The sequence below is a fragment of the Polyodon spathula genome, chromosome 22 (assembly GCF_017654505.1).
Source record: "Polyodon spathula isolate WHYD16114869_AA chromosome 22, ASM1765450v1, whole genome shotgun sequence".
Lineage (NCBI taxonomy): Eukaryota > Metazoa > Chordata > Actinopteri > Acipenseriformes > Polyodontidae > Polyodon > Polyodon spathula.
The window spans coordinates 24,773,801-24,801,342 of record NC_054555.1 but is presented as its reverse complement, the minus strand read 5'-3'; the positions used below and the strand labels follow the sequence as shown (position 1 = coordinate 24,801,342).

General features: G+C 35.7%; 1 protein-coding gene across 2 annotated transcripts; it reads left to right on the top strand.

Moving 5' to 3' along the window:
* The first annotated feature begins 1,019 nt into the window (after window positions 1-1,019).
* On the top strand, window positions 1,020-25,741 carry LOC121297258 (solute carrier family 15 member 4-like). 2 transcript variants are annotated; one of them, XM_041223446.1, is made up of 9 exons: window positions 1,020-2,230; window positions 4,873-5,168; window positions 6,043-6,069; window positions 6,366-6,531; window positions 7,003-7,107; window positions 7,786-7,954; window positions 11,770-11,928; window positions 16,001-16,159; window positions 24,431-25,741. In XM_041223446.1, exons 1-9 carry the CDS (start codon window positions 1,658-1,660, stop codon window positions 24,568-24,570), a joined length of 1,794 nt encoding a protein of 597 aa, XP_041079380.1. In that variant the 5' UTR covers window positions 1,020-1,657; the 3' UTR covers window positions 24,571-25,741. The 2 variants fall into 2 exon arrangements, with proteins under 2 accessions (XP_041079380.1, XP_041079381.1); XM_041223447.1 differs by lacking the exon at window positions 6,043-6,069.
* The last annotated feature ends 1,801 nt before the right edge of the window (window positions 25,742-27,542 follow it).

The following is a 27,542-nucleotide window of genomic DNA, read 5'->3' as shown; positions in this document are numbered from 1 at the left end:
TATATAAACCAACACGAAGTGTGAACCTCGAGTTCTGTTGCAAACGTGCATTGTTTTCCAGTGCAGATTTCTCTTGGGACTGTTTATCACCAGGCTACAATACATACAAAAAAATAAATGCATGTTAACAAAAGCACTGCTATACTAGCGGATCTTCCAATAAGCAGCTTTATGTTACTTTTTATTTGTTGTGTGTGTGTGTTTGGACATGTGTTTTACATTATACCCATGATGGAATTTTATAGTGATGTGGGCATTTAGTTGTAAAATGCTGTCAGTAACATATATAACAATAACACCTTATACTAGCTGATGCATAGTAATTAGCTTAAAAAGGGATGTAGTGTTTTTAGCTAAAACTGCATTTGGAGAATGTAAACGCAACGGATTGTCTGGAAAATATGTCATAGATATAATTAAAAAGTGCAATGTGGTGTGCCAAAAAAACACGCCCTTTAAACAACCACCCGTATGCAAACTTTCCTGGCGTTATATGTCCCTTTAAAAATGCCCGTCTGCGTGCAGGTAAAGAGGTGGGGCCTGCATGTTTACACGCTATCCAGGAAGTCGCGATAAAAATAGAAGAGATTGAGGTGAGGTGTGTCCAATGCAGGACCTGTATTTGTGACGTTTAGCCAATGAGGCGCTGTCCTTGGGACTGTAGGCGGCACATAGAGTCACAGGATTGTGCTGTGACTTGTATTGATTTCAGGAACTGTATGTGGAAGTGAAGAAAGTCTGCATTGGTTCCGTGTTTGGGGACCGAGTTACTAGTAATAAAGACAATTAAAAGCAGGCTATTTGACATTAAATTAGGACAAAACACAGGAGAGAAAATAGCGACTTTAGCTTCTGAACAGAGGTAAAAGTAACGTTTTAAGACTGGTCAAAAATTGGACGGTCTTAGAAATATATAGGCGCCTAAATTAGAGATAAGTATTTGCAATTATTTTACTTATTATTATTATTATTATTATTATTATTATTATTATTATTATTATTATTATTATGTTTTTATTTGTTTACAATTTGACGTGGAAGTGTCTTATAAATAATTCAATATACGCGGCGTGCATTAAGTTCTTTATAAACAAATACTAAAAACAGCTATTATTGTTTTAAATATTTAGTTTAGTCCATTGTCACTGGTATTATTGCAAAGTAATCACCTGTCATTTAATATAATTTCTCAGTCGCCTTCTGCTACTAGTCATACATGTGTAGGGGTCATCTAAAGAAGAATTTACTTGAAACGTAAATGGAAACTGATAGATAATACTATTTGGACGTGTATGCTTGTGAATAGTTAGCTGTAAATGACTGTTTCACTTTACGAAAAAATAGCATAATAGCGGTTTTGAGAAAAGTTTAGAGTTTTACTTTATTTGTATTGGAGTCTTACATTTTTTTACCAACTCATTTTACTGTATGCAATATTTATACAGATCAAGTTTGAACGACGTGGTGGCTATAGTTGTAAAATATTTAACATTGTAAAGTCGTATTAAGTTATAACATAGTAAATTAGAACTTTAAAAAAAAATACTTAAAACTTTGCTAGATTTGTTGGAGATGTAGTTTTGTTTAGCTGGAGGTCAAACTACCCTTAAAGGTGAAACTGAATTGCCATATAATACAGACATCAGAAAAATAAATAATGGGAAGCCATGAAGTTAGTGAGAGTAGCCCTCTTTTGGGACCCCAAACCAATGATAACAGGAGCCCAGTGTCTGTCTTTGAAGGCAGGAGGCTGGCATGTGCAGCAATCCTGATAGCAGAATCTTTGGAAAGGGTGGCCTTCTATGGGATTACCGCAAACCTGGTCCTGTTCCTAAACATAGAGCCTTTCTTCTGGGAGGGGGCACAAGCCAGCCAAGCCCTACTCATCTTCATGGGCGTCACCTACCTTGTGTCGCCCTTTGGTGGCTGGCTCGCTGATGCCTACCTGGGGAAGTTCTGTACTATTATCTGCAGTATGCTTCTCTATCTCTTTGGGATGTTGGCTTTCCCCTTCATCACAGCATTGGAGACAAGAAATGGCCTTTGTGGGGAAGTCCGAGCTTACCCTGTGCAGCCTTCAGAGTGCATCAACGGCACTAGCAGCAGCAGCAATGTGACTTGTCCTTACCCCCAGCAGTACTGCAGTCCTGTGATCTTCAGTGGTCTCGTGATAATTGGTATCGGTGTGGGATCGGTGAAATCAAACATCACCCCCTTTGGAGCTGATCAGGTACAGTATGTGTGCCTAATTCATTTATCAGTAGTACACATTACAATATTATAAAATAATCGTGGCCATCTTGCTTGTGGTTACAGTGTATTGTTCTTGTTCATAAAGGTTTGCAATCTTACTGTGGCAAAAAGTTTCACTTCTTACACAGCATGGTAATCTGGACCACAGAAATCATGATGTGTGTATTGCATTAACTGTATCTTACCATGATGGAACTTCCAAAGCCGTTATGGGGGGAAAAAACTTTCCTGGCATTGATCAATTTTTCAAACTTCTGGTCAAATGATCTGCTTAGTCACATCCCAAGAGCTTCTATTTTATTTAGATATTTGAAGATGTGAAGTGACTCTTCCTTACTTTGACAACACATTGGCTAAGCCAGTTGTATAAATGATACATTACAAAGTGGTCACAATATAGATAAAGGGTTTAGTACTAAGCCTTCAAATTATAGATTTTGTGCAGGGTATACATCTCCTAAGAGGATTGGTTGCCAGTAAGCCATGGCTTTTCTAGTGCATAATTGTTCCTAAAGTAACACAGCCTTTCTCTTGTCTTTTAGTCCAATGTGTTGGTGTCCTGAAAAGAGTTGTCATTTTAGTGTTCATCTCAGTTTTGGTTTTTATAATACTGTAAACCTTCTCTTCCTACAATTAAAAGAACAGCATTCTTAGTATTGCTTACTCTGCAGTTAAGGGAGCATATACAGTCACATGGCTTAATACAAAGGAATGCATCTAAGGGTGAGGTAGCACACCCTATCAGTGATGTTGTGAGGGTAGAAAGGACAGAAACTGTATTATGTAGTATGTTTCAAATTGTTATCAGCTTTTACAGTATTGTTAAATGGAAAACAAAAAATACTGTACACTGAGATGCTGAATTTGTTTCTCAGTTGAGGGATAGAAGAGTTGAGTTGCGATATTGGTCAGGGGAAAAACAATATATTTTTAATTTAATTAGGGCATCCAAGCATTAAACTTAATATAATTTTTTTTCGGGAGGTTAAAATTTCTGTTCTAATTGTAAACAAGTTGCTGCATCTTAACTTGCATCCATAAAGTATTTAGAAATAAATAAATGTGACTTGGCATAAAAGGTACTGTATAATTCTGTTTTCTTTTCTTAAACATAGTTCTTGTTCAAAATGCAAAAAAACAAGTTGGGGTCATCCTGAAGGACACTAGATACAAGTCAATTTTCCCTCTCTTGCACAGACCAACGCAAGGATCTTAAGTGGCATAGGGCCATAGTCACAAAACATTATTTTCTTAAAAAAAAATAAAATAAAAAAAACTACAACATAAATAAATAATTGAAGAGCTACAGTATTACATTCCTCAAAGTTGTTTTAAGCTAAGATTATGCATCAGTCAAAGTAAACCCTGATTTATTGTGTTGTTTTGAGCAGAATAATTGCTGTAGTTTTCTATAACACCGTAGGAAAATGTGTACTTTAAATGAGAACACCCTACACCTACTGTCCCACCCTGTTGTGTTCACCATTCGACACTTTCGCCTTCTCATGAAAACATCACCCTGTCTGCAACTTGAGCCCTATGCAAGGGTTGTGATTTAGTATAATAATTAACTTCTTGTTTCCTCCCTCGTGTGATCACTGTGTAAATCATATGCAAGAATACATGGGTTAGATTTGTATTTTTATTTATTGTTAGGTTTTCAGTTAACCAAATTCTAAAAAGCTCAAGGTAACTGGCCAACAGGATATGTTTCAAATTAGAGTTTGAGTGATTTGAACTAAATTGAGTTAACTTATTTCTTTTGTCAAATTTTCCAATAGGACCCAGGAAAGTTTTTGTTTTCTCTCATGAGAAAGTTTGCTTGCAACTTTGGCCATGACATCATTGATTTTGCACCACTAGGCTACAGTCTGTGTCTGACAAGTATACATTAAAAATACATGCAAAATTTGTGTGTTAAGGAAACAATTTAGATACATTACAGTATATTGGACTAATAGTGTGGGTCCACAGCATTTAACTAGAACAACAAATGTTACCTGATATGACATTTTTTTTTATGTCTGACATTTTTCAAACTAAAAACTGTCAGCATTTCACAGCCAAAACTTTAGTAGTATTTATTTAGTAGTTTTTAAACAAAATATTTCTTGCAGACTGTTTTAAATTAATAAATAAGAGGAGGAGAAGCAGAACTGATTTCAAATGTGTCCTCCAATTTAACACTTATTCTATAGAAAATATTCCCCAATGAGTTTATTTGCTGAACAGTAAAACTGCATAGTTGCAAATATGGAAACTGTTAGGTCTACTCTATGCTATTCTTGTAAATAATTCATGTAAGCCTGTGTGTGTACAGTGAGTATTAGTAAGCAAGTAGACCAGTCTACATAATACATGAACAGCCATAATCCTCATTGGCAGTATTCCTTGTTATTTGAAATCATATTCAGCTGTATTTCAATTATTTTCAGTCACTCTGCAATGTGTTTTATTGTGCAGTACTTTAGGAAACAGTTAAAAAAGAAACCCACGTTGTCACGTATATATATATATATATATATATATATATATATATATATATATATATATATATATTTGAAACGTGTATATCGTACAGGAAAAAACAAAGAGGTAGGTGGAACGGACCACATCTAGGTGAAGGACAGGGGCCCTGAAGCTACTCGTAGATTTTTTAACTGGTTTTACTGGTGCATTAACCTTGGAGCAATTCTGTCTTTGGGCGGCATCGCTTATATTCAACAGAATATAAGCTTCAATCTGGGCTACATCATTCCCACAGTCTGCCTTGGCATTTCCTTCATGGTGTTCCTGTGTGGCCGGACTGTCTTCATCACCAAGCCAGCAAATGGTAGTGCCTTCACTGACATGTTTAAGATTCTTGGCTACTCCTTCTGCTCCAGCCAGCGGCACAAGGAGCCAGCCAGGTTAAGGTAAAGAAATTCTATTCTTGCAAAGCCTAATGCACTGCCAGCTAAGAGTGAAGACATGAAAAATAGCTTCTTTGTACGCAGTTCTACAAATAGATTAGTAAGAGTTTAAAGTAACAATAGACCGTAAATACATTATGAAGACAGAATTCAGTGCTTGATCCTTGTTCTGTACAATGCATTTTCATAATTTATAATTCTTTGGAAGGGGAAGATTCCCCAGAGCTATTGCCAGATTTTGCACCACAGTGCATGGAGCACAATCCATTGCAATGCTTTTTTGAGACTGCCAATCCTGTCATTTAAATAAGTGCCAGTTAATTCATATTGTGCTCCATATGGGAAAAGGATGACTTGAAAACATTACAATAGATTTTTAGGCAAATCTAATTTTCATGTCCTTCCACCATGGAAGTTACACTGCATCCTACAGCATCTGAAAATATAAATTCTAACCAAGCATAACATAAAAAATGTAGAAGCTAGTGTCTTGAATCCATTCTTTAAATGTACATCATTCAACTTATTATATACGCTATATGCTTTTCATCCATACTGTATCTTCTTGGAAAAAGAAAATATTTTGCATAAGGCAAATCTTAAAATCGCTCTTCTCAAAAGTTTCAGGAATTGTTGGAAATCATGCCCTGAATTAATTTACTGCAGTACAGTTTGTTTTCCTTTCTTTATATTTTGTTGAAAATATTGATAACATATTCTGATTTTCATTACTGAGTATTAGTGTTTACATTGATTAAAATAATTATGTCCCTTTGTCATTTAATAAATTGTATCATTTTAGCGGATCATTTGTCAACCCTTTACTTCCCAGTGTATATTCCCATTCCTATTTTAATGTCTATTTTCTCAATGTCAGATATACTGGACACTTGGCAGAAATAGGGTAAGCTGCATGCTAGACAGAAGATTTTTATTTTCTGGAGTATACTTTCCCTTTATTAATTTAAATGAATTCAGTTAAGATGCAAAAAATGTATGTGGATGGTAATTTTTAACCAATATGTTTTGTTTTTTACATTAATGAAATCCGGGTATTTGTACTTCTTTGTTTTATCTAATCTACATTTCAAAAATAATATATGTATTTTTTAATTCTGAGTTATAGAATAAATACATACATAAGTTTGCAATTTGTTCTTTTTTACTTCCAATCTTTTAATTTGCCATTTTATTCTATAGAAATGAAGTTCATGAAGTATGTCTGCCAAAGCCTAATCTGCTGGATAATGCAAAAGAAGCCTATGGAGGGCGGTTTCCAGAGGAGAAGGTGGAGGAAGTGAAGGCCTTGTTTAAAGTCATCCCTGTATTTTTGGCACTCATACCATATTGGACTGTGTATTTCCAGGTAAGAAAAGACATAAGCAAGAGATTTGAAAGTTCAGTGGTAATTGTGTTATTGCTGCATAGAATTGCATTACGCTTGTGAAAGAAAGATAAAGCGGCTTATAAAATAGATTAGAAAATGACTGTGGGAGCTACTGTGTCCTGATTGGCTGCTGACATTCTAATCCCATTGGGTTATAAGAGTATAAAAGCACAGTTCCATATCGATACACCATGAACCATTTTATAAGCTCAATAACACACTTGAAGGCATGAGTTTCACTGATACAATGCATTTCTCTGGTGGTTGAAAGTACTCTGCTGCACCTTCTTGTGTTTCACTGCTTATTTTGTGTGTGTGTCATAAAAGTTCACAGTATATAATTGCAGCATTTAAATGGCTTGCTCGGCCAAGAAGTTTATGGTGACTACAGTACACAAATAGGCTTGATTTGCACTACTTTTGTGACCTTGTTTTTCACGTTAATTTTAGATGCAGACCACATACATCCTGCAGGGTCTTCACTTACGGATCCCTGAGATTTTTAAGATGAGTGGAGAAGGAAATAATTCTACTAGCATGAATTCTGTACACATGGTAAGGAAAACTGTAACAAAAGCTTGCAGAGACATAGCCAAGGGAAACAAGCCTGCAGTGTTTTATCCCCCCCCCCCCCCCCCCCCTCGCCCAACCCCCCCCCCCCCCCCTCCTCCCCAACAAGGAAATTAGCTTAGTATTGGTATTTAATGATCAATCACATCGTAAGTAGCAACCATACATGGAAATTTTTACCGAGGGGCCTTTAGTTTCCCACTGAGTTGAGTTCTGCAGTCTAGTAAATTACCATAATTAATAAAGCCTTAGTTTTAAATATTACTTTAACATCTTTTTGGCATAGAACTATCTGTCTGACTTTCTCATTGCATCCATATTTATTTACATTCTTTTTGGGCAGGATGTACTTTCTAAAAAATTTTAATGATGTTATTGCTTTATCACAGTTTAAAACAAATGTGTTTGACATTTTATTTATTGTGCTTTGTAACCCTGTGTGACAGACAATTTATACGCAGGAAACGGTTCAATGATTTATTATAAATGCCATCAAACAATCTCAAAAAACTTGATGAGATGCAGTGAGTGTAGATGCTGACCTGCTTTGTCATGTTACTGATGATCTAAATTTGTATTTACAGTTGTGCTGGGGGATGAATGGCACAGTTTTCATCATAATGAGACAAGTGATACTGTAATGTGTTTGTTTGGTTTTTTTAGCTCCCGTCTGCCTGGCTCACCATGTTCGATGCTCTGCTGATTCTGCTCCTGATTCCTCTGAAGGATAAAGTCATTGACCCCGTTCTGAAGAGGAGGGGCCTGCTCCTGTCGTCTCTGAAGAGGATTGCAGTGGGAATGTTCTTTGTCATGGGGTCTGTTGTGGCTGCAGGTAAGCAGAAACGTCTCAGATATATCATGGGCTATAATGCCAGATAAGAGAAGTGTGGGCGGGTATTGTACATAGTGCAAGAGCTTCAGCTTTTGAATGCTGACATCCATTCATACGTGGAACTTGTTGACAGTAGAATGGCTATAGGTGCTCAGGTGCTAACCATTCCATTCCCTGCTGTAGCAACTTGCCTAGTTTCATTGTTCTATGACATATCTGACTTTTTAGCTACCCTGTAAAAGTAGTCTGGAGTATTAGTGACCCTCCAACACAGCTCCCCTCATTCTTCTGTCCAACTTTTTGAAATACAGGTTACAAGTGATTAAAACAGAGAAGTCACGTGCAAACAAAATGTTCCTCTTTCTGGTATCTTCACATAATTCATACCATTATGCTTTGTGTTATCCAATACATCTACTTTATAAAAACTGTTTCATGGCTCCTTAATTTAGTAGCTCCAGTTGAAAACCCATTTCTTGTAATTATTTTTTTCACTCTAAGCTTTTAATGTTTAATATGCTGCTTTAAGGCAGTATTCATAAATAAAGAAGAATTCTGAAAATGTCATTCTTGTGTTGTAGTGTATTATGAAAAGATAACCTAATTAAGTTTGTACATGCCTATTCTTACTCATGGCTAGGATTGCATTACAAACATACACACACACACACACACACACACAAAACATCTTTAACATCTTGCAAATATTGTGCAGAAACCTAGCTTTCCCCAAGAGTCTCTTCTATAGCCAAGGTATCTGAACACATCTTCTTTGCATACCCGTGTGTTGTCTTAAATAAATGTAGGTTTTACAAACCACACATGCAACTGGTGGATAAATGGAGAACCGTTGGGGGCAATCGCAAATGGAATTAATTTGTCATTTAAACTAATGTTTGTGATAAATTAGGCTAGTTTTCAATCATTTTCATCTGCTAACTTCTATTTAATGAAGAGGTCAAGAAGAATTTATTTTATCAAGTCAGGGTTTACTAAAAGCAGAAGCAGAAAGTCAAAGGCGTTAAGATTGCTCTTTTAGTTAGCTGTGTGTGTCTATTTTTTAAAGAAGTTTAACTCACTGATCACCATCTGTGAAGATTTAACCCATTTTCCTTTGTAGTTCACTGTTTTCATAAACCTTCAGTATGTCTCTTCCTGTGTTTGTCTGGAATAGTTTGTTCTGAAATCATCAGTCCCACAGTAAGGGGGAAAACAAACAAAAAATGAGCATCATTCAACTGTAGAAAAATGGGGGCAATAATTCAGGTATCGCAGCTGCAGTTTTTTGTGCTTCAGACAAAAAATGGAGGTTAAGGGATCTCTTGTTGTGTTTTTTTTTAAATGACCCAGCATATTGTTGTTTGGGTTCTGTATAGGGGTGGGAACCAATATCAATATTTTGATATGACATGGATAATAATTTGCATATCACGATATCGTGTGATTAAAAAAAAAAAAAAAAAAAAAAAATTAATGTACACTTGCAGAGACATACTTTGTAATGCTAATACTGCTAACATTTATGTTTCATATTGCAATTGTGTTATTATATTTTTCTGTGTTTTGGAAGACTTTGATATTATCAATATCGATATACGTTGATACACACAACATTGATATACATTTTTCATGTCGTTGCCCACCCCTAGTTCTGTATCTGGTTTTATGGATACATTGTTTTTACAATAGGTGTTCTTCTTTCCGCATTAATTTTCCTTTGTGAAGGAGGATTTGTTGTACTTGTTAATAAGGTCAGCTAGTGTGCAGACACGGTGGGTTATCAGGAGGGAAGATGAATATACTGTTACATGCATCAGTATCTCAGAAGGGTTTAATAAGCACCCATGGGGCTTGCCTAAATCCCATGAGAAGGCTGTGATGTGTGGTACATAGAAAAGATCATTGGTTTCAACACCTTTGTTGTATTGTTAATAAATTGCATCAAACGGACAGCATATTAAACAGCATGTGTTGTAAAATAATCTAAAGTTTTAGTGATACATGTAATAAGGTATGAATAGAGATTGGTGTCCTTGAAAAAGGATAACATCCCTGAGTGCCATCTGAGGGACCTTTTCTTTTGTACAGATAGTCAATAATGAACGGTCATTTTATTATAAGTCATGTAAGGCAAAATTTAGAAACAAAGGCTAAGTTTGCACCTATTTATTTAAACAATACAGTTCTAGATTGTTCAGCTGTGAGTGTGGTTCAGTTATCCAGATAATCACTTCCACTTGATCCAGAAACCAATATATTTTGTTAAAGTTGTATGTTTGTATAATTTAGAATTTATGCTAGTGACAGTAGCTTATTCTATTCTACAGGAAAATATTTAAGTAAAGTTAAATCCAGTTTTCAGACAAATGCTGTTTTTAGCCATCCTCCTTAATTATCTTGTTCAATTTAAAACGCTGATTTAAATTTGGGTAATACAAATACACCTGATTTTGAAATTGTTGGAGCGTAAAATCTTTTAATGTAGTGAAACTCTCAAGGATAAAGTTTTCAAAAAACCCTAATTGAAAATCGGAACTACAATTATAATTCCATTTTATGAAGGCACCATTGTCGTTCTCTTAATAACTGTCAAGTGCGAATTGGAGCATGAAATGTTAAATAAAGGTAACAGACTTTAAAGTCTGTTTCAAGCTCTTTTCAAAACGGTTTCTTTTTAAAAAACAAAACAAAAAAAAAAACAACACAAAAAAAAAACGCTCTTTCTGTATTATTCCATACCACATCATTGATCGTTATGGTCGTTACCAGTTTGATAATGTGGACAATAATCCTTACACTATTCGTGCACTAGAGTAGACGTTTTGAAAAGTGTTGAAAGTTGTCAGGACGTCAACAGTGAAAATATAAATTACAGGTACGTTTTTTTAAAATGGTTGTAGCATTGGGGACGTGTAACGCTATATTTTTCAGAACCCCACTATCTTGGGATTTCCAGGATGATTTTTTTTTTGTTAATTTTATTTAATGCTACATAAAACTGTCTTGTCAGCTAAGCCTTAAACTTGCACTTGGTGCTGTAACTGTCTTGTTAAACGTGGAACGATAGTGTAGGAGGTCGGATTAGGAGGCTCTACAGTATATCTCAACAAAAAAATGCAGCATTAAGCCATGTGCCATGGGATGCTGTCTCACTAGGGTTATCTTCAAATAGCTGCTGCTTCCTTGATAATGGTGATCAAATAAAGCCGTCAGGATAGTTCCTGATCACAGCGGCTTAAAGTGTTATTGTCCAGCAATCCGGTTTTATCCATTACAAATTACTGTAATCTCTATTTCCGTACACTGCTTCAATCTGTCGAAACTGTTACTTGACACCTAATCCCTAATGTAGCATCCAATATATTTTTATTTCATCATTTTGTCAAGCGGCTACAATTTGGTTTTCTGTATTATTACAAATAAGCCATCCAGATTGCGTACTCTGTTTTAATGGTTAAATGTCCAAAACATTAATTTTGTCTCACTGTCTTGTCAAGATTCCCCATTAAATGTAAATGACTGAACATTCCTGGTACTTCTGAGGAATGTTTTGCACTCTCTTTTTGGATTAATGTTATATATATATATATATATATATATATATATATATATATATATATATATATATATATATATATATATATAGCAGCAGCATCTTTTTTTTATCCTTTTTTTTCTAGATAGTGGCTCTTTTTTAAACTTTAAATAAGTCAAGTTATTTACTTTCTTGGTGTAAAAACCAAACCTGTAAACACTGCATTTATTTTTTTTTTATTTTTTTTTGTGAATGTTTACAGATTATCTCTCTTTTTTAGGGATTTTGGAAAGTAAAAGACTGGATGTTGTTTTCAAGAAGGATACCATCGATCAGATTATTGGCAAAGAGACGTACCATGCAGCCAACTTATCAATATGGTGGCAGGTACCACAGTACTTGCTAATTGGAATCAGTGAAATATTTGCCAGCATTGCAGGTAGGTAACAAATAATGCACACCAAACACTAAACTAGCATTGAAATATCCTAACAATTGAGTTGTATTTGTTGTTTTTTTTTTTTTAAATGTATCCATATGTTTCTCTGAGAGCTTCCAATAAGTCTGCACTTTTCACACTCCTGTAGCACTAAAACAGATTTGTTTTCTCTAGAACACTTTTGGGAGATAGTGGTGTTACAAATATATGCAGACTTGTCGTTAGACAGTTTGATCCTGATATAACAGCAGCCTAATATCTTCGTAATAGCAAGCCTTATCAATCAGTTGTAATGACGCTAATCAATGTTTGTTTTTTTTTTTTTCTTTTTAAATGAGCAAAAACTCTTTTGAGATCACGGCTTTGGGTCTTGCTGGATAACGAGTACATAGCAATATCAATCAGGTAGCATTGATTTATAAGCCAATACGTTTATGAGACTGACAAGGTCAGATTAGTTGGGAAGTTGGTACATAGTTGCCATTTTGTTCTGATGGTTTTCTTGCATTAGCCATCACAAAGCTATAGGGGTCATGCGCCTACTGGGATCTTGTTCATCTTGCAGACTTTAAAGTACCATATTCCTTCGAATTTAAGGTGCACTTTATTTAAACCAATTTTTTCTTCTCTCAAAAATGGCTTGCATCTTAAATTTGAGTATAGTGATGTGTGTATTATAATTGCCAACAAAAAAAAAAACGTGATTGCCCGAGTACACAAGCAGGAACGTGACTGACTGCCACGAGAAAAGACAAACAAAAACATTACTGCCTGATCAGGCAGCCATTGTCTGGGAGATGTCAAGTAATAAAGAGGACTCATCCAACTCAGAGGGTGATGATTAGGAGAGATTCAATGTTGTTACAGGCTTGTTAATTTACTGATATACCAATATGCCTAATACACAAGTTTGTAGCATTTAATTGCAAAAAAAAAAATAAGTATACCTTTCTATAAATGGCTCTTCAATGCGTAATTGAGGTTGTGTTTTTGAAAATGCATCTTTTATTTTATGTTTTATTTTTTCCTCAAATTGAGGGTGGGAAGATTTATCTGTCTTAAATTCGAGGGCGTCTTGGATTTGAAGGAATACGCCATTTCCTTCCACAGAAAAATATGGTATTATTTACTTTGCATGGGTAGCTATTCACGGGTCAAAAGTTTAGTAATGCATACAGTAGCTGCAGTTACTTTTCTCATTTCTCTTTTTAAGCAAGTTTTGTGTGTAGACGTTTTCTTCTCATTCCTTTTGTAAGAATCTGGATCATTTTAAAATATGTTTTTTGCTAGTCCCATAACACTCTGCTGGATATTTTTGATGGCATTTTTCATGCTGGGACACTGTAGGCAGGCATTGCTGTTGACAGTTTCTCACCAGCAGAGTCAATAGGGATTTGTAGGAAAACCTTCTCTCCCATGGTGGTGTTAACACACAGGTGGAATTTCCTCGCATGTGTGGTACAGACAGCTGCCTAATTGAAAAAAAATGTTTGCATCAAGGCTTCTTCCACTTTATTTGACACTTGCAATACTAATCTTTCATTTACTAGAAATGTGTAAGCTTTTCTCAATGTGAAAAAAGTTGACAGTTTATTTTAATAAACCTTAGATGAAAGATGTGCTCTCTAGCCTGATGTTTTCAGTGGGGATTCATTACTCAGAGAAGTAAAAACCCCAATCCAGATGCAGCAGCTCTAACTTCTGTTGTGTGATCTGTGGTCCTGGGCTTCTGCACACTGTTACAGAAATTAAATTCACTGAAACTTATGTTCAGCAGAGGGCTTTATTGATGGCTCCTAGCACATTCTTGATTGTTCCTTAGTGTGTGGTGTTCATCTCAGTTTCTCTGTCCACTCACAAATTTCCTTTCTGACTTTTTTTTGTAACCTTGTCTAAGGTCATTGTGATCCTTTTTTGATTGTCCAAGAAGCTGATGCAAGGGTATGAGTCCCTTGGTCTTTATATCGTTAAACGTTTCTTAATAATACATGCCGCTTAAATTTACTGCAAGATAATGGATTTTATCCAGTTCATTTTTGTCAGAAGTCTTTGCTTTAAATGACAATCGGTTGGGATTTCAAGAAGGTTGACTTCATATCCCATTTTGCTTGGTATGTGTGTTTGTTTTAAATTAGAGAAAATAAGTGTTATTTTAAACAAGACATATTATTTAACACAGTAACTTATTGCCAGTGGTTACCTTAGATTTACATAAAATAGATAGATGGGGCAGAAGGGAAGGGGTGTAATGTAAATTAAATTGAAAAAGGTATATCTGTCTGCTTCAGAGATTGTAGATGGTGTTTTTCACCTGCTGAGATTTTCACACATTTAGCATAGAGGAGCAAATTGGTATATGGTGTAAACTCCCCAAGGTGAAGAGACAAAGTCCATCAGCAATTTTCTTCCTCAAGCCACGACAATTAGAGAAAAATGGAACTCTCTCCTCTCAGAGAGCTCAGGATTTAAGGATGTTCACAACCTGTGATTTTTAAGTGATTACTTACCATACTCTGAGAAAAGGGAAAGTGCATATTTCATGTGATGAGTGAACCAGGTCATTTTTAGGAAGCCACGCTGTATATTCTGTTTTCAGGTAATTTCACATTTGTCAGCCTGGCGCTTATATTGAGATGGAGAGTTCTGAAATACAGCAACAGAAGAGGGTTTTTTTTGGTTTAAATTAGTGGTTTCAGGATGATGTGCATCAGTCCTATATGTATGGGGGGTGGAGCTTTGACTGCAGCAACAGCAAAACATTATTATGCAGTAAAAAATAAGGAAAAATGGTTTTTAAGGTTACTGCATGTCCACATTTGCTATTTAGTGAATCTGAATACGTATATTATTTCAGACACCACCTATAAATTACTTCATCTCCCTGAGCCACTGATCGCAAAGTAATTCTCCTCTTCATGCTTCCCCTGCTGGCAATACTGCTGGTCAGCCAGAATGTGTTCAGTCTTGCAGGACTATCCTCTTAAGGTGATTTTAAATATTTATTAGTCTTTTCAGACTGTTAAAACTAACATGGTTTCCACAAAAAAAAAAAAAAGCGAACGCACCCCCCTTTGACATAGCCCATAGCAAAACATTAGTGTTAAAGGATTACCAGGCAGTGTGACTTCACCATGACAGCAGACCCAAATGTATATTTCAGCTTGCCATCATCAAGAAAAGCAAACGCTTTTTTTTTTTTTTTTTTTTTTCTTCTCCCTAACGAGCCGTGTTAGTTTCAATACAGGTAGCTCCAAGGGAAGTGCATCAACCCCCAAACTGCATTGCATTAATTTCATGCAATGTTCCCCTCCGAGGAAGATCTCCAAAGGTATTCTTATTTAACCAGATCCTCATAATCTTTCCTGACAGCTGCAGCTATAGGGCTTCATTTGTAAAATCACAGGTTTGAGATGCCATGAAATTATCAATGGCAGCCAGCAGGCAGGAGGAAGTCTCATGGCAAAGACTAGATTCGATCTTTTTTATGCCAGATTAAATATTGAGAGGAGCTTCCAGCGACGGCACTACTATGTAGGTGGTTTGATTTATTATGGGACAAATAAAATGAGGAAGTGAAACCTTGCCATTCACCAACTTAGTTTCCCTCACTTAAAGTTTTATTTTTATTTTTATGTGATGTCAGATGGCTACTTTTTGGTTATCTTTGTATTCCTAAGCCACTGGTTTGCAGAACTTCACACTATTTACAGTTTCTTTACATAAATTCAGTTTCCATATGAACTGCATAAATGTGCGCATTTTAGTTTTCAGTAAAGGAGTTAAGACTGTTTTAAGGAAGTGCCTTCATCGGTGTAAATCCTTGATATATAGCCTCGTCACGCTACCGTTGTAATGCGGGATCAACACGTATTGAAAACAGGATTGTAGCAACGCTGGCTGCTTTCATGATCTGTTCAAGTCATACCAACAAGTAATCCGTTGCTTAAGGAGGGGATGAAAAAAGTTAAATACACAAAATGACATGTAATGACACTTTTTGGAGGAAAGCAAATCTTGCTGTGAACAGATAGAAACTACTATACTAAAATGTAACTTCCTTATGTTCCCACAGGTCTGGAGTTTGCATACTCCGCTGCACCCAAGTCCATGCAGAGTGCCATCATGGGTCTGTTCTTTTTCTTCTCTGGGATTGGCTCCTTTGTCGGCTCAGGACTTTTAGCCTTGGTGTCCCTCAAAGCAGTTGGCTGGATGTCCTGTCATAAAGATTTTGGTGAGTGAGATCCTTAGCTGAGTCTGTCTGCAGGACCTGTTCTGATCATTCAACCTTTTATCTCTGCATTGCAGCACATACACTGCCCAGACACTTTATCTGGTAGAAGCACATCTGCGTGGTGTGCAGTCATACAGCACAGGTTCGAGTCCTGGCTGTGTGAAGTAGGTCAGTCTTCTCTCGGAACACCTAAGGGAACATCACATTAGTTCTGGCGCTCCAGTGGGTTAGGGTGGCAAAACTGGCAGGGACGGTTTCTCCTCATCGCGCTACAGCGAACCCTGCTGGCGGACACCTGCAAGGCTGGCCTATGTCTTTCAGAGGTCGGTAGCTTGCTGACATCCGCTGTCGAGTTCCTGGGTGAAAAAGGAAGCTGGCTTGGTTGTGGGATAAGAGGACGCCCACTTACCCTTCGGGTCTCCCAAGCCATGTAGGAATTGCTGCACTGAGGGGAAAAGCAATTGTGCATTCCAAAATTGGGGGTCAATTAATAATTGGACACAGCAAATAAAAAATAATAATACAAAAGAAAAAAAAAATCATTTTGCGTTTCCTGTCAGTCAGAGTAAACTGAACTGCTTGTCTGTCTAGTGTTTGTTTTTTGTCTCATTATATTGTCTAGATCCATCTTTCACATTCTGATAGCACACAGTTATGTTTTCATTTGTTGTTTTTTTGTTGTCCCCAAGCTGTCTTAATTACTTTCGGCTTTATTTGCTGTTTTACCACAGGACACACCTGACAAGTCTTTAATCAATCCACAGATACACCCTTGTCAGCATCACTAAACTAATATTTCAAATTGCCTGTCTCTGTGGAAAATAAATGCACAGCTATTTACATGCTGAGTGAAGTGGAAACAGAACATCCCTCACAGTCAGTGTGGGCTAGAATCTTTGTTTTAGACATTCTGGAGAGAGCTTTTCCACTTTCTCCATAACTAATGAGTTTTTTCAGGGTTGACTAGGTGGTGCTGCAGAAAATGTACTGTCACTCTTTCTGACAACAGGTTTGAGAGATATACACTCCTGACAATATCTGTCCTGTTGGTTTGGGGCTGGGAGACTGCATTGCGAAAACAGTTTTGGATGAGTTGATGTGAAGTTGACTTTGTGCAGGTTTAATGCACAGCCCACATAATTATCTCTGTCCAAGTTATGCTACAATTTAAACAGTCCTTAATGCCGTCAACTGGATATTTAAAAGCAGTTTTATATTCTGGAAAGCAAGTTTGAGTGAGTAATGTAATGAGCAGTTTATAAATTAAGGGTTTGACAGGGATGTACGGTATCTTACTCATTTATGTATGTATTTTTTACAATTATATTTAACCAAATGCATGTAACTTGCTACTTTGCGGGTTGATCTGGAAGTTGAATTAACCAACTCAACATCAACTTTTTAACTAATAGCTCAATACATCTCATGATTCACTTCATCATGAAGAGGACCTTATTTACAGTATTAACATTTGATTGCTAAGTCTGTACAGGTTGAATGTTGGTTAACTGTCAAGGCAAGATCCACTTTGCTTCCAGTATACTGAACATTTAATTAGGTGAAGTATTTTTTATAATAGGTGTTTTTCATTTTCATCATATTGTTGCTGTATTGAGTTTCTTACCAATTCATTATTTTTAATTCCATTAATATTAAACACTTAGTAGTGCTACATTTAGAAATACTAAATGAAATATAATATATTGAATGATAACTGTTTTGACAAAAGTCTTTTTCAGTGTCTTCAAAGTCATTTCCATATGTGACAAATTCCAGTGTAGCCACTATGAGGTGGGAGGGGAAAGGTTAAGCTCAAATCAACCAGATAATTTGCTATAAAGTACAATGTGGGAACTCTCTTTACACCACTTCTGCATTTTAGGGGATGCATAAGGGCCAGCTAGAGTTGTTTTTGTGATGCAGTGTGCTTTACTGCAGTAATGAGTACATAGGCACAGACACACAGGTGTTTTTAAGTCAGTACATTCACTTCCTCTATTAAAAACAGTACTCTGTACTACTTAAACAAACTTTGTTTAGTAAGACAGTTTTGTTCAATTATCACATTAACTGCAAAAAGTAGCACACAATTTATAAACAGGCTGAATTTCAAATCATTTGGTACGTAAATGGAATATCAATAAAACATAAAAGCATTTCTGTTGCAAGACCACAGATGTGACAGACTTGGATATAAGGAGACAGAATATGAATAAACGCAACTGTTAATTAACAGCAAGGCCTGAAATAACTGATGAACAGACTTTTTTTTTTTTTTTTTAAATGATAATTAGTATAGTGTCTTGTAACAGGGTAAGGCAAAGTAGAGAGTCATTTTATATATTGGTTGAACTCAATGGTCAGTACTGAGAACGTCACGGTCTAATTTTTGTATATAAAAAGCCTGACTACTACTTCTTTTTTTTTTCTTTTTTTTATCCTATGGAGGAAGAAAGCCACTTATTATCCGAGTGACAGGGATGAGAGGGTTTTGAATGATCACAGATTGATTTAATCGACTATCAGACAGTGTTTGTAATTGTGTGAGATGAGCATACCCATAATCAGTGCTGTTGAATTGGTAGCTCTTCGGACAGCTTAGCATGGGCCTTAGAGATTTAGAGATGGCAATTACATTCATTCATCCATGGCGCGAAACAAAAGCAGAACATGGTGCTCTATCTACAATTACAGCAGTCGATCAATACCAAGTGTCAATACCACAGTCATTGTTTTAAATAATGGGCCTGGTTCACCAGGCTTTGAGAAATATTGATTTCTCTTACAAATATATAATAATAATAATAATAATATAGTTACTCCCTTTATGAGATCACTGTTATTTAAAATGAAGCTGGTCCGGCAGGTATCACATGTTATTTCATCACTTATTAATTTACTATAGAAATATAAGCCAACAGGTTGAAGCAGCCCAAGCAGTCTTACTAGTGTGAAGAAATAAATTCACATCCTGAAATCTCTTAATATCTGTGACATAGTTGTAAGAACAGGTGTATACATTAAGAAAAGAAACCTAAGAAAGGATTTGCTGCTTCCAATTTCAAATAGTAATCTTCTTTGATGTTGATAGCATTTGATTTAACTCAGTCATTCAGGGTTTGCCTGTAAGCTGTCTTTAAAATATGTGTAGTGTTCTTGGTGGTTGTATAACTCTTTTTTAGTGTACCTAGAGTCTGGCTTTTCTTGATTTTATCAGTAAATATTTATAATAAGAAAAGTTCGATTTTAATTTTTTTTTAACTTGATAAATAAGTAGATTTAGTTTCTTTCAGGTTGTAAATGCAGCTAAATCTGCCATTGTTACTGTACTGCAAGTCATTTATTTAAAGCTGCAATCCAAATTAAGATTCACTCGTATTCCAATACAGTGTTTCAATATTTTAATGATCAAAAACCACAGTAAAATTGGCCTCTTGCTGCTTCCTGACTGTGCAGTAGTTCAAATAAATTATTGGTTTCCAATTGAACCAGCCACACAGCTGACATGCTACCAGCCTGTTGTGTGTTATTTTATTTCACATAAATAAAGTAATGGGATTTTTAATAGATTTTTTTTCTATTCATTTTGATGACTCACAACTTGCATTGCTTCATCCAGTGTATGTGGATATCATGCCACGCTTTATTGGCCTTCACATAAGTTTATTTTAAAGACCTGATGCAAGGTTGTTTGTTCTGTCATGTATCGGTATGTACTACAGTATATAAGCTGATGAGTGACAATGTAACACCTCTTATCACACTGTTACACATTCCATTGAATTGGTCCAGGTTGAAGTACTATGGGCTGTTTTCCTTTCTCTATCTCTACACCTTTTGGCTGTGACACTGGTGATTTGTCACCAATATCTAGTTTTTCTCCATTGCTCTGTCCTATCTGTCTAACTGTCCATGTTTCGTTTTGCAAGTGTTTTTTCTTTTTTACACATTTCCATATTCATTTTCAAAGTATTCATTTTCAGTCATGTCACTTAACCTGTTTTTCTCCTTCATATCTAGAGTAGGTACTATTGATGTGCACTTAATGACAAGTGTTCCTTGGCTTGCCTTAGCAGTGTTGGACTGCCTCTCTCGATACCTACCAGCACCCATCTAGTGGAGTCTATGCCACTTTGGGTCAAGGCTGTGATCAGGTCAGGCAGCAGCCAAACCCGGTATAAGATACAGGTCCTAGTAAAGTGGGCATGTACTTTATATAGCCTGACCTTTGCAGTCCTGTGGCCATCAATCTCATGTTTGTTTTTGTATCTGAATATATTTTGCATGCTTTGTACCTTAAATGTGTCACCTGCTGTGAGAAATTGCACATAGTGTTGTTTCAATTTCCAGGATGGAAACCATGCCATTACACTCACAAAACTAAAATACCTCAGCTGCTTTATCATTGGATGAGAAGGCAGAGTGTAGTATCCATTAATTGCAAACTGATTCTTTGGTGTTGGGGTTTGGTTATTTTTTCTGTGAATGTAGCATTTTATTACCAGAGTATTGCTATTTTCACGGAAAAAAGAAAGCAGCAACCTTGATGGATTCAGTACATTTTCAGAGGTTGTTGTGCAGCTCTATTATTTATTTTTTATGTTATGTTAATAAAGGCCACCAAAAAACGCATTCCTCTGATAAAACCTAGAAATATCCTTTAGGGTTTTTAGACTATTTATTGTAACGCTTTGTTAACTTAAATTAAAAAAAAACAAAAAAAAAAAAAAAAACAAACAAACCAAAAAATCCAGTACTTTGGGAGGTGTAGGTAGTTGCGAGCCAAAATAACCTTTTCCTAAACATGGTATATTGGACATTTTTTATGTTTTTTATTTTATGAAGAAGGGATGCTTTCATGCCTTGCATGGCTCAAAACTAAGACTCAGGAGTGAGAGACTGGATCTTGTACAGCAGGGAAACAGTGTGGCTGTAAAGTGGGTACCGAATGCATTGTTTAGATACCTGCAAGTTATAAAACTGCATGTTTGTAGTTAGCCATATTGAAGAACGGTCTTAACAGTTTTAACATTGTATATTGTAGTTCCCATAGGATCTCGGTAAGATAAAATATGTATTGATTTTTGTCAACTACTGCACCTAAGGGTATAATGTACAATTCTGTGGCTCTGATTTCCCCATAGTGAGATATCTGCCGATATTAAGGAAACTGTCTTTTGTATTGCAGCTGGACTCCTGAGTAAACAGAAATTGGGATGTTTCAATTTTGTTGGTAGTTTTTATGCATCTCTCAATAAAACAAAGTTTTGTAGCTCCATCAGAGGAAACAAAAAAAAAAAAAAAACACAAGTAGTTTCATAGTTATAGGGAACTCTGATTTGTTTAGTTTTCATGGAATAAGGATGGAGGGTGTACAGCAAGTGGAGTGGAATGTACTACAATTACAATAAATTTTCGCGATTTTTAAAAATGTTAATCTTGGTTTTCATCGCATATTAATTGATACAATTACTGCATCCATCTCACTCAAGTTTGTTTTATTACTGTTGCTGTTATGTTAATATTCTTCTTACCTATTAGGCCTTACATGGTCTTGGACTTTATCAAGACCATATGTCCATGGTCGTTTGCTGAGATTGGAAAATACTTCTGACAGTCCCTAAAATTCGTTTGAACTCTGGCATTTAGTTGTAATTGCTCCCGATTCATGTCAGCAATGCTAGCACAATTGAATCTTTTATATTCTGTTTGAAACGCAGGTGGTGCTTCAGATTAGATGTAGCCTACATTTGTGATACTTAAACTCAATTTGCCAGTAGATGCATCTGAATGTTTTTTGTTTGTTTTTTTAATATAAATAAACTTCCCATTCATAAGTTTTTCACTTTTGCTCTGTAATGCAGTTTTTTTCACTACTTTTCTTGTTCTTCAAGTATATTAAAATGATGACACAGTGAATTAATTACTGTAATCTAAGAGGGTCAAGGACAGAGTAGTGCGATTTAACGCACATTAAAAAAATTAATTTCCAAAGAAATTAACGTGCTAATCACAGAAGTTAACTGCGATTAATTGACAGCCCTAATTACAACCAGTTGTGTAGTCGTGCCAGAACGAGCCGGAACATGCCAGAACGGTGTTCTGCTACTTTTTTCAATAGGCAGAACCTTGACTTAAGAGTTAAGAATCAACCTAAGAATAATTTCGATGCATGCGATGCACCGATGAAACAATCTCTTCTCCGTGTGGAAATCAAAATAGTCTTTCTATACCATCCCATTGAATAGGCATTAGGTACCAGATTCCTTACGTGCCTCTACTGATAGCACACAAATTGGAGTCTCTAGCACGTATTTTAGCAGTCATGTTTGCAGAGCCATGTCACACACATCTCCTGATTCCTGCACAATATGACTCAGTAAGTCATCCTTGTGATGCAATGAAGAGAACATTAGGAACTTCTATTACAAACTACAGTACTAAAGTTTAATAGGGTTAATCATGTTCTTTTAGTAAAAATGCTGATGAAATGGTCAAATTGCATTTTTTAAAGCAACCAAAAACTGCACTTATTATATATATATATATATATATATATATATATATATATATATATATATATATATATTACAAAAGCATAAATAAGTGCTACACATTTATTTAAAAAAAAACAGTAGTGTTATAAACTATGTATTTATTTATCTGCTGAGCTGCAGGTGTAAAGTACACAGGGAAAGTGAGTAGAATGGACTGTGTTCCCTAAACTCCCAAAGCCTGTTATTGTTGTGATATTAGTATGTGTTATTTTTTCATGAACTGCATTTAATCAAACATTGTTAGATCTTAGTTTTATGAGCAACAATGATAACAAACTGCACATCCTGAGTGTGGTATTAAAATTAATAACCATTTTCTTTGAAGACAGTCCAAAGACTTATTTTGCTTTTTTTATGCAATTGTTAAAAGTCAAGGAAAGGCACTTTTTTTTTTGATCAACAGTTTCTAAAAGTTGAACAATTTGTAAAAAAAGAATACTTTTATTTAACGTGGTTCACATGTATCTCCTGTCCTGCTGCTCTTTAGGGGCTGTACCTGAGACTGCCCGTCTACTCAGCTTCCTCCTGGGAGAAAATAATAATAGTTAGACACCCCTGTATTGTACCCTGAGGTGCTTTAAACAATTCACTCTCAACTCCTGGGTTTAACTATGAGGAATGACAGATGTATGGAATTACGCCCTGCCCAATTAAAAGAAAAGCCGCTTTTCTTTTCCTTCTATTCTCTCTATTTAATCAGCCTTTGTGATTGTCTTTTTCCGGTTAAAAAGATACATTTTTCCATATGTAGACTACGTTGAAAAGGCTTATTAAATAATATAATGTCATTGAAAAATGCTAGCGTGGTGTCTGATGTTACAATAAAATAAAAGGTGTTTTGGAACACATTACAACCTTGAAGTAGTGGACCAAAAAGAATTGTGAACGTCATATTTGTTGATCCAAGGAAATGTGTCCTGCTACCCACTGTGGTTTTCTCAAGGAACAGCTTAGCTAGTTTCCCTTAACCACGTATCATTACCTAAGGTATCATTACCTTTCCCTTCTGCCTGCTTATTGTATATATAAAAGCCAGGCTGAAAAACGTTTTGCTTTAATAAAATGTCCCCTCCTTTTAACAGTTTGACTCTAGGGTTTACAGATTTACTTTGTGGTTCTAGTCGAGGCCCATGAGTGGCAGCAATGTTTCTGAACGTTTCAAAGCCCTTGCATTATTTCAAGGAGAAAATGCACATTAAACTGAGAGTGAATTATGCTGATAATATTGAAAACCTTTGATCGATGATAATCTCACCTGACGTTTTGGGTTTTCCGTGTGATGGTTCTCTGATCTGCCAGTGCCCTGTTTAGATTCTAATGAAAATGCAAAGTCACAAATCTTTTGCTGCTTGAACTATTCTAAAACAAGAAGCCAATGTTTCAGATTTTTTTTTGCGTTTGGTATAATCATTTGCATTAACAGTTAACATGAGTCTGATGAAAGGCATGAGAGACTAGACAATTAACCAAATGATCCACGCATCCCCTTACAATTGAATTTACTGTAAAAAAATGTTTTTAGTTAACTAACGTATTCTTTTAAAGTTTGTACTGCATAGTCATACTGTAGTGGAACATCACTGCTCCTTTTGTTGTTACAAAAACTAAAAATAACTTGTCTCCAAGGCATTTGAGTAACACAACGATGATGCATGGTTTTCACTCATTTAAAGATTATGCTTATTGACTAATGGGTTCTCTCTTCTTTCTTTAGGTAACATCAATGGCTGTTCTTTGAATTATTACTTTTTCTTGCTTGCGGGGATCCAAGGAGTAACTCTGCTGCTTTTCCTGGTTGTCTCGGTGAAGTATGACAAGCAGAGAAGCGTGCAGCGGCAAAACACAGTGTCTTAACACAGTGTTTTAATGACAAAAATAGAAACTCTTTCATTGTCTGAAAGGAAAGCTAAGAAACTTGCAGAGCCCCAATGTTGTTAAATGCACAGTCCACTTGTATCTTCAGCCATAGTTTTAATACTGACAAAAAAAGTAGGAAAGATCAGTCTTTGCACAGTGGCACAGCATTCAGCATTAAAGTTGTTGATGGAACAGGAAACCATGACAGTGGTATTAATAAACATACTTTTTAAAATAATAAAAAAAGTAAATGAAGAAAAATGTAGATTTTATCAAACAGAGAGTATGTAAACTGTATATAGACTACTAGTTATGTTATTAGGGTATCAAAGTGATGATTGTGGTAGCAAACTGAGCAGTTATGGAACATGCAGTACTTTATTCAGAAACCTGTTAACGCTTATTACAGCCACAGTCCATCAGAAAATTCAGTTTACAAGTGGGACTCATGCTTTTAGTAGTAGTTATTGTATTGTCTTTTTTTTCCTTTTTGATGTCAGCAATGATAATGGCTTGCAACATGGGGTTGCACAGTTTTAATTCATCCCTATCTTGTATGAATCAAAAGTATATAATATGTCTTAGATGATTCTGATGTTCATGCTTTACTGCAACTAACCTATCCGAGGAATACACTGTAAAAAGGTCAGTTACTGATATTGATAACTAGCAGGATAGCAAATGTAACTCTTGTATTTTCATTTAATCCTATTTTTAAAATCTGTTGCAATATTAAATGTGTTGACCACAAAATCTACATGGAAACAGTCCCCATAGTGTTCTATATTTAATAATTTCATGCTAAAAGAATTTGAACAAGATGTATTATAGAGTTTGTTGTATATTTGGCACAGCCTGTTAATAGTGAGCTGGACAGAACTTCTGTACAGTGTTTTTTACGACTCAAAGCAGACTAACATGCTTTGATTTGTTCTTTCATTTTTGCAAGTTGGATTTATTTGTGAAATATCACTAAACATTTTGAGAAGCATTTTTAATACCAGCAAAGGTTTGCACAAAATTATACTGTAGAAATCTTAAAAAAAAAAAAAAAAAGTGGTGTTTGGGCTATATGCAGGCAATGTTATGATTTTTTTTTTTCTTTGTACCTGTATATTGCTTTTTTAAAAAACCTTTCATAATGAGCAAATAAAAAGATTTCAGAAAATGTGATTCCACCAGCCTATCATTCTTTTTTTTCCTGCAGTCAAGCAACAGACATGCACTGTTACATGTTTAATTTTCATAACCACTGTGCACATTCATTTTATCTCTAGTAAGCTATTTAGATTAACTGAATAACTCCCCTGCCATTTAATATCTCACTCCTAGAATCATAGTGGAAAATGATGCTGATGTGTGAATGGGTGCAGAACCCTAGACCAGAGCTTACTACATGTAGGGGGTTGAACTAAATAAAACATGTCAAATTGATTCAGTTCTGTCATACATATGATGTGAAAATAGCAGCTCACCTCGCATAGTGTTCGAACATTTCTAATCTGCTGCTTTATACCTGGAACCATCCTGTTTTTTGGCACTGTCCAGCACAAGATCTCAAGGGCAAAAGATTCGGCAGACCCGAGGCAATGATGCATTTAAATGACTATGTTTAGGAAGGCAATAGGTATAATATACATTAACTAGGAGACGTGACTTGGTTGATTTTCATACATGCTGCTGCATTCTACACCTTGCTACTGTAATTTACTTCTATAGCAATTATTGAAGATGATTGATGGTTTGTTTCTTTTCTTTTTTCCTTGTAGCTACTATTAGTAAGGGTAACCAGTATTATTTGGCTTAGTCTTTGCAATCAAGGATGCTATTACAGGTTTGTTAAACATTTTTGGCACGTATGGAATTGACTTACAAAAGACAGGTCTGTCTTCACAAACGTGCTGCAGCATAAACTGAGTATGTGCTTAATGCTAGCATTTTGCATTGTGATAAATTCCTTTTTACTCCTAACATTAAAAAGTACATGTCTTTTAAAAAAAAAAAAAAAAAAAAAACAGTGACAGTTAATTGCAATGTTTTAACAAGCACAAACTAGAAATATTTTATAATGAAGCTGCTGAATTAGGTTTTCATGCAGGAATTGCTGTTTTGTTTAACTCTCTACAATGGGGAATTTCATGTGTCATTTATATTTTGTTTGCTCAGTCATTCAAATGCGAACCCATGCGTGTACCTAGTTGTCTAAGCACCCTCTTGACAGTCACTATTGGAATATACTGTATAGTACCCGTATATTGCATGCTATACATTATTGTGTTGCCCTTGAAGATGTTCTAACAGTAGTGATAAAATAACTATCATCTTTATTTTTAAATAAACTATTTAAGAGTACAGCTAGTTCATCAATATTTTCTTAATTCATTACTCTGGTACATTTTATCAATGTTTAATTCTTCGTTCTACCCAATTTGAAATGCCCGAAATCACCTCCCTACAAACGAACCCTACGTGATATGAACGCAAAGTGGTGCAAAGCCTGCTGACATGACACCACCCTGCACTCTAAATGGCCGCTCCAGAGCAGCACTCTTGTGTGTGATACTACAGTATATGAGGTTTATCCCCACCAAGCTGTGAGAATCTGAGAGGGGAAAGAACATGTGAACAAACTGGCACTGAAGGGCATGGATGTTGCACGTGGCGCGACCGGCACGACTTCAAAGTTGAAAGCTAACCGGAAACGCAACATGGCCATATGCCACTCGCCTAGGCCCTGCCAGCATGCCAGCCTGTTCTTCCAGCTGCTGATATTGTGTTGTTCTTCTCAGCCAAAAAACCCAGTGTGCATATTTAAGCAGTAACATTGAACAACACAGACATTGCCACTAATGAGTAAATCAATTAGAGACAGTGCCTAAACAAACAGATAATGTTTTAAATACTGTATGACCTCTGTGTTTATGTTTTTAAGTTGTTCCTTTCGTAATGTTAAAAGCTAATAATTTATG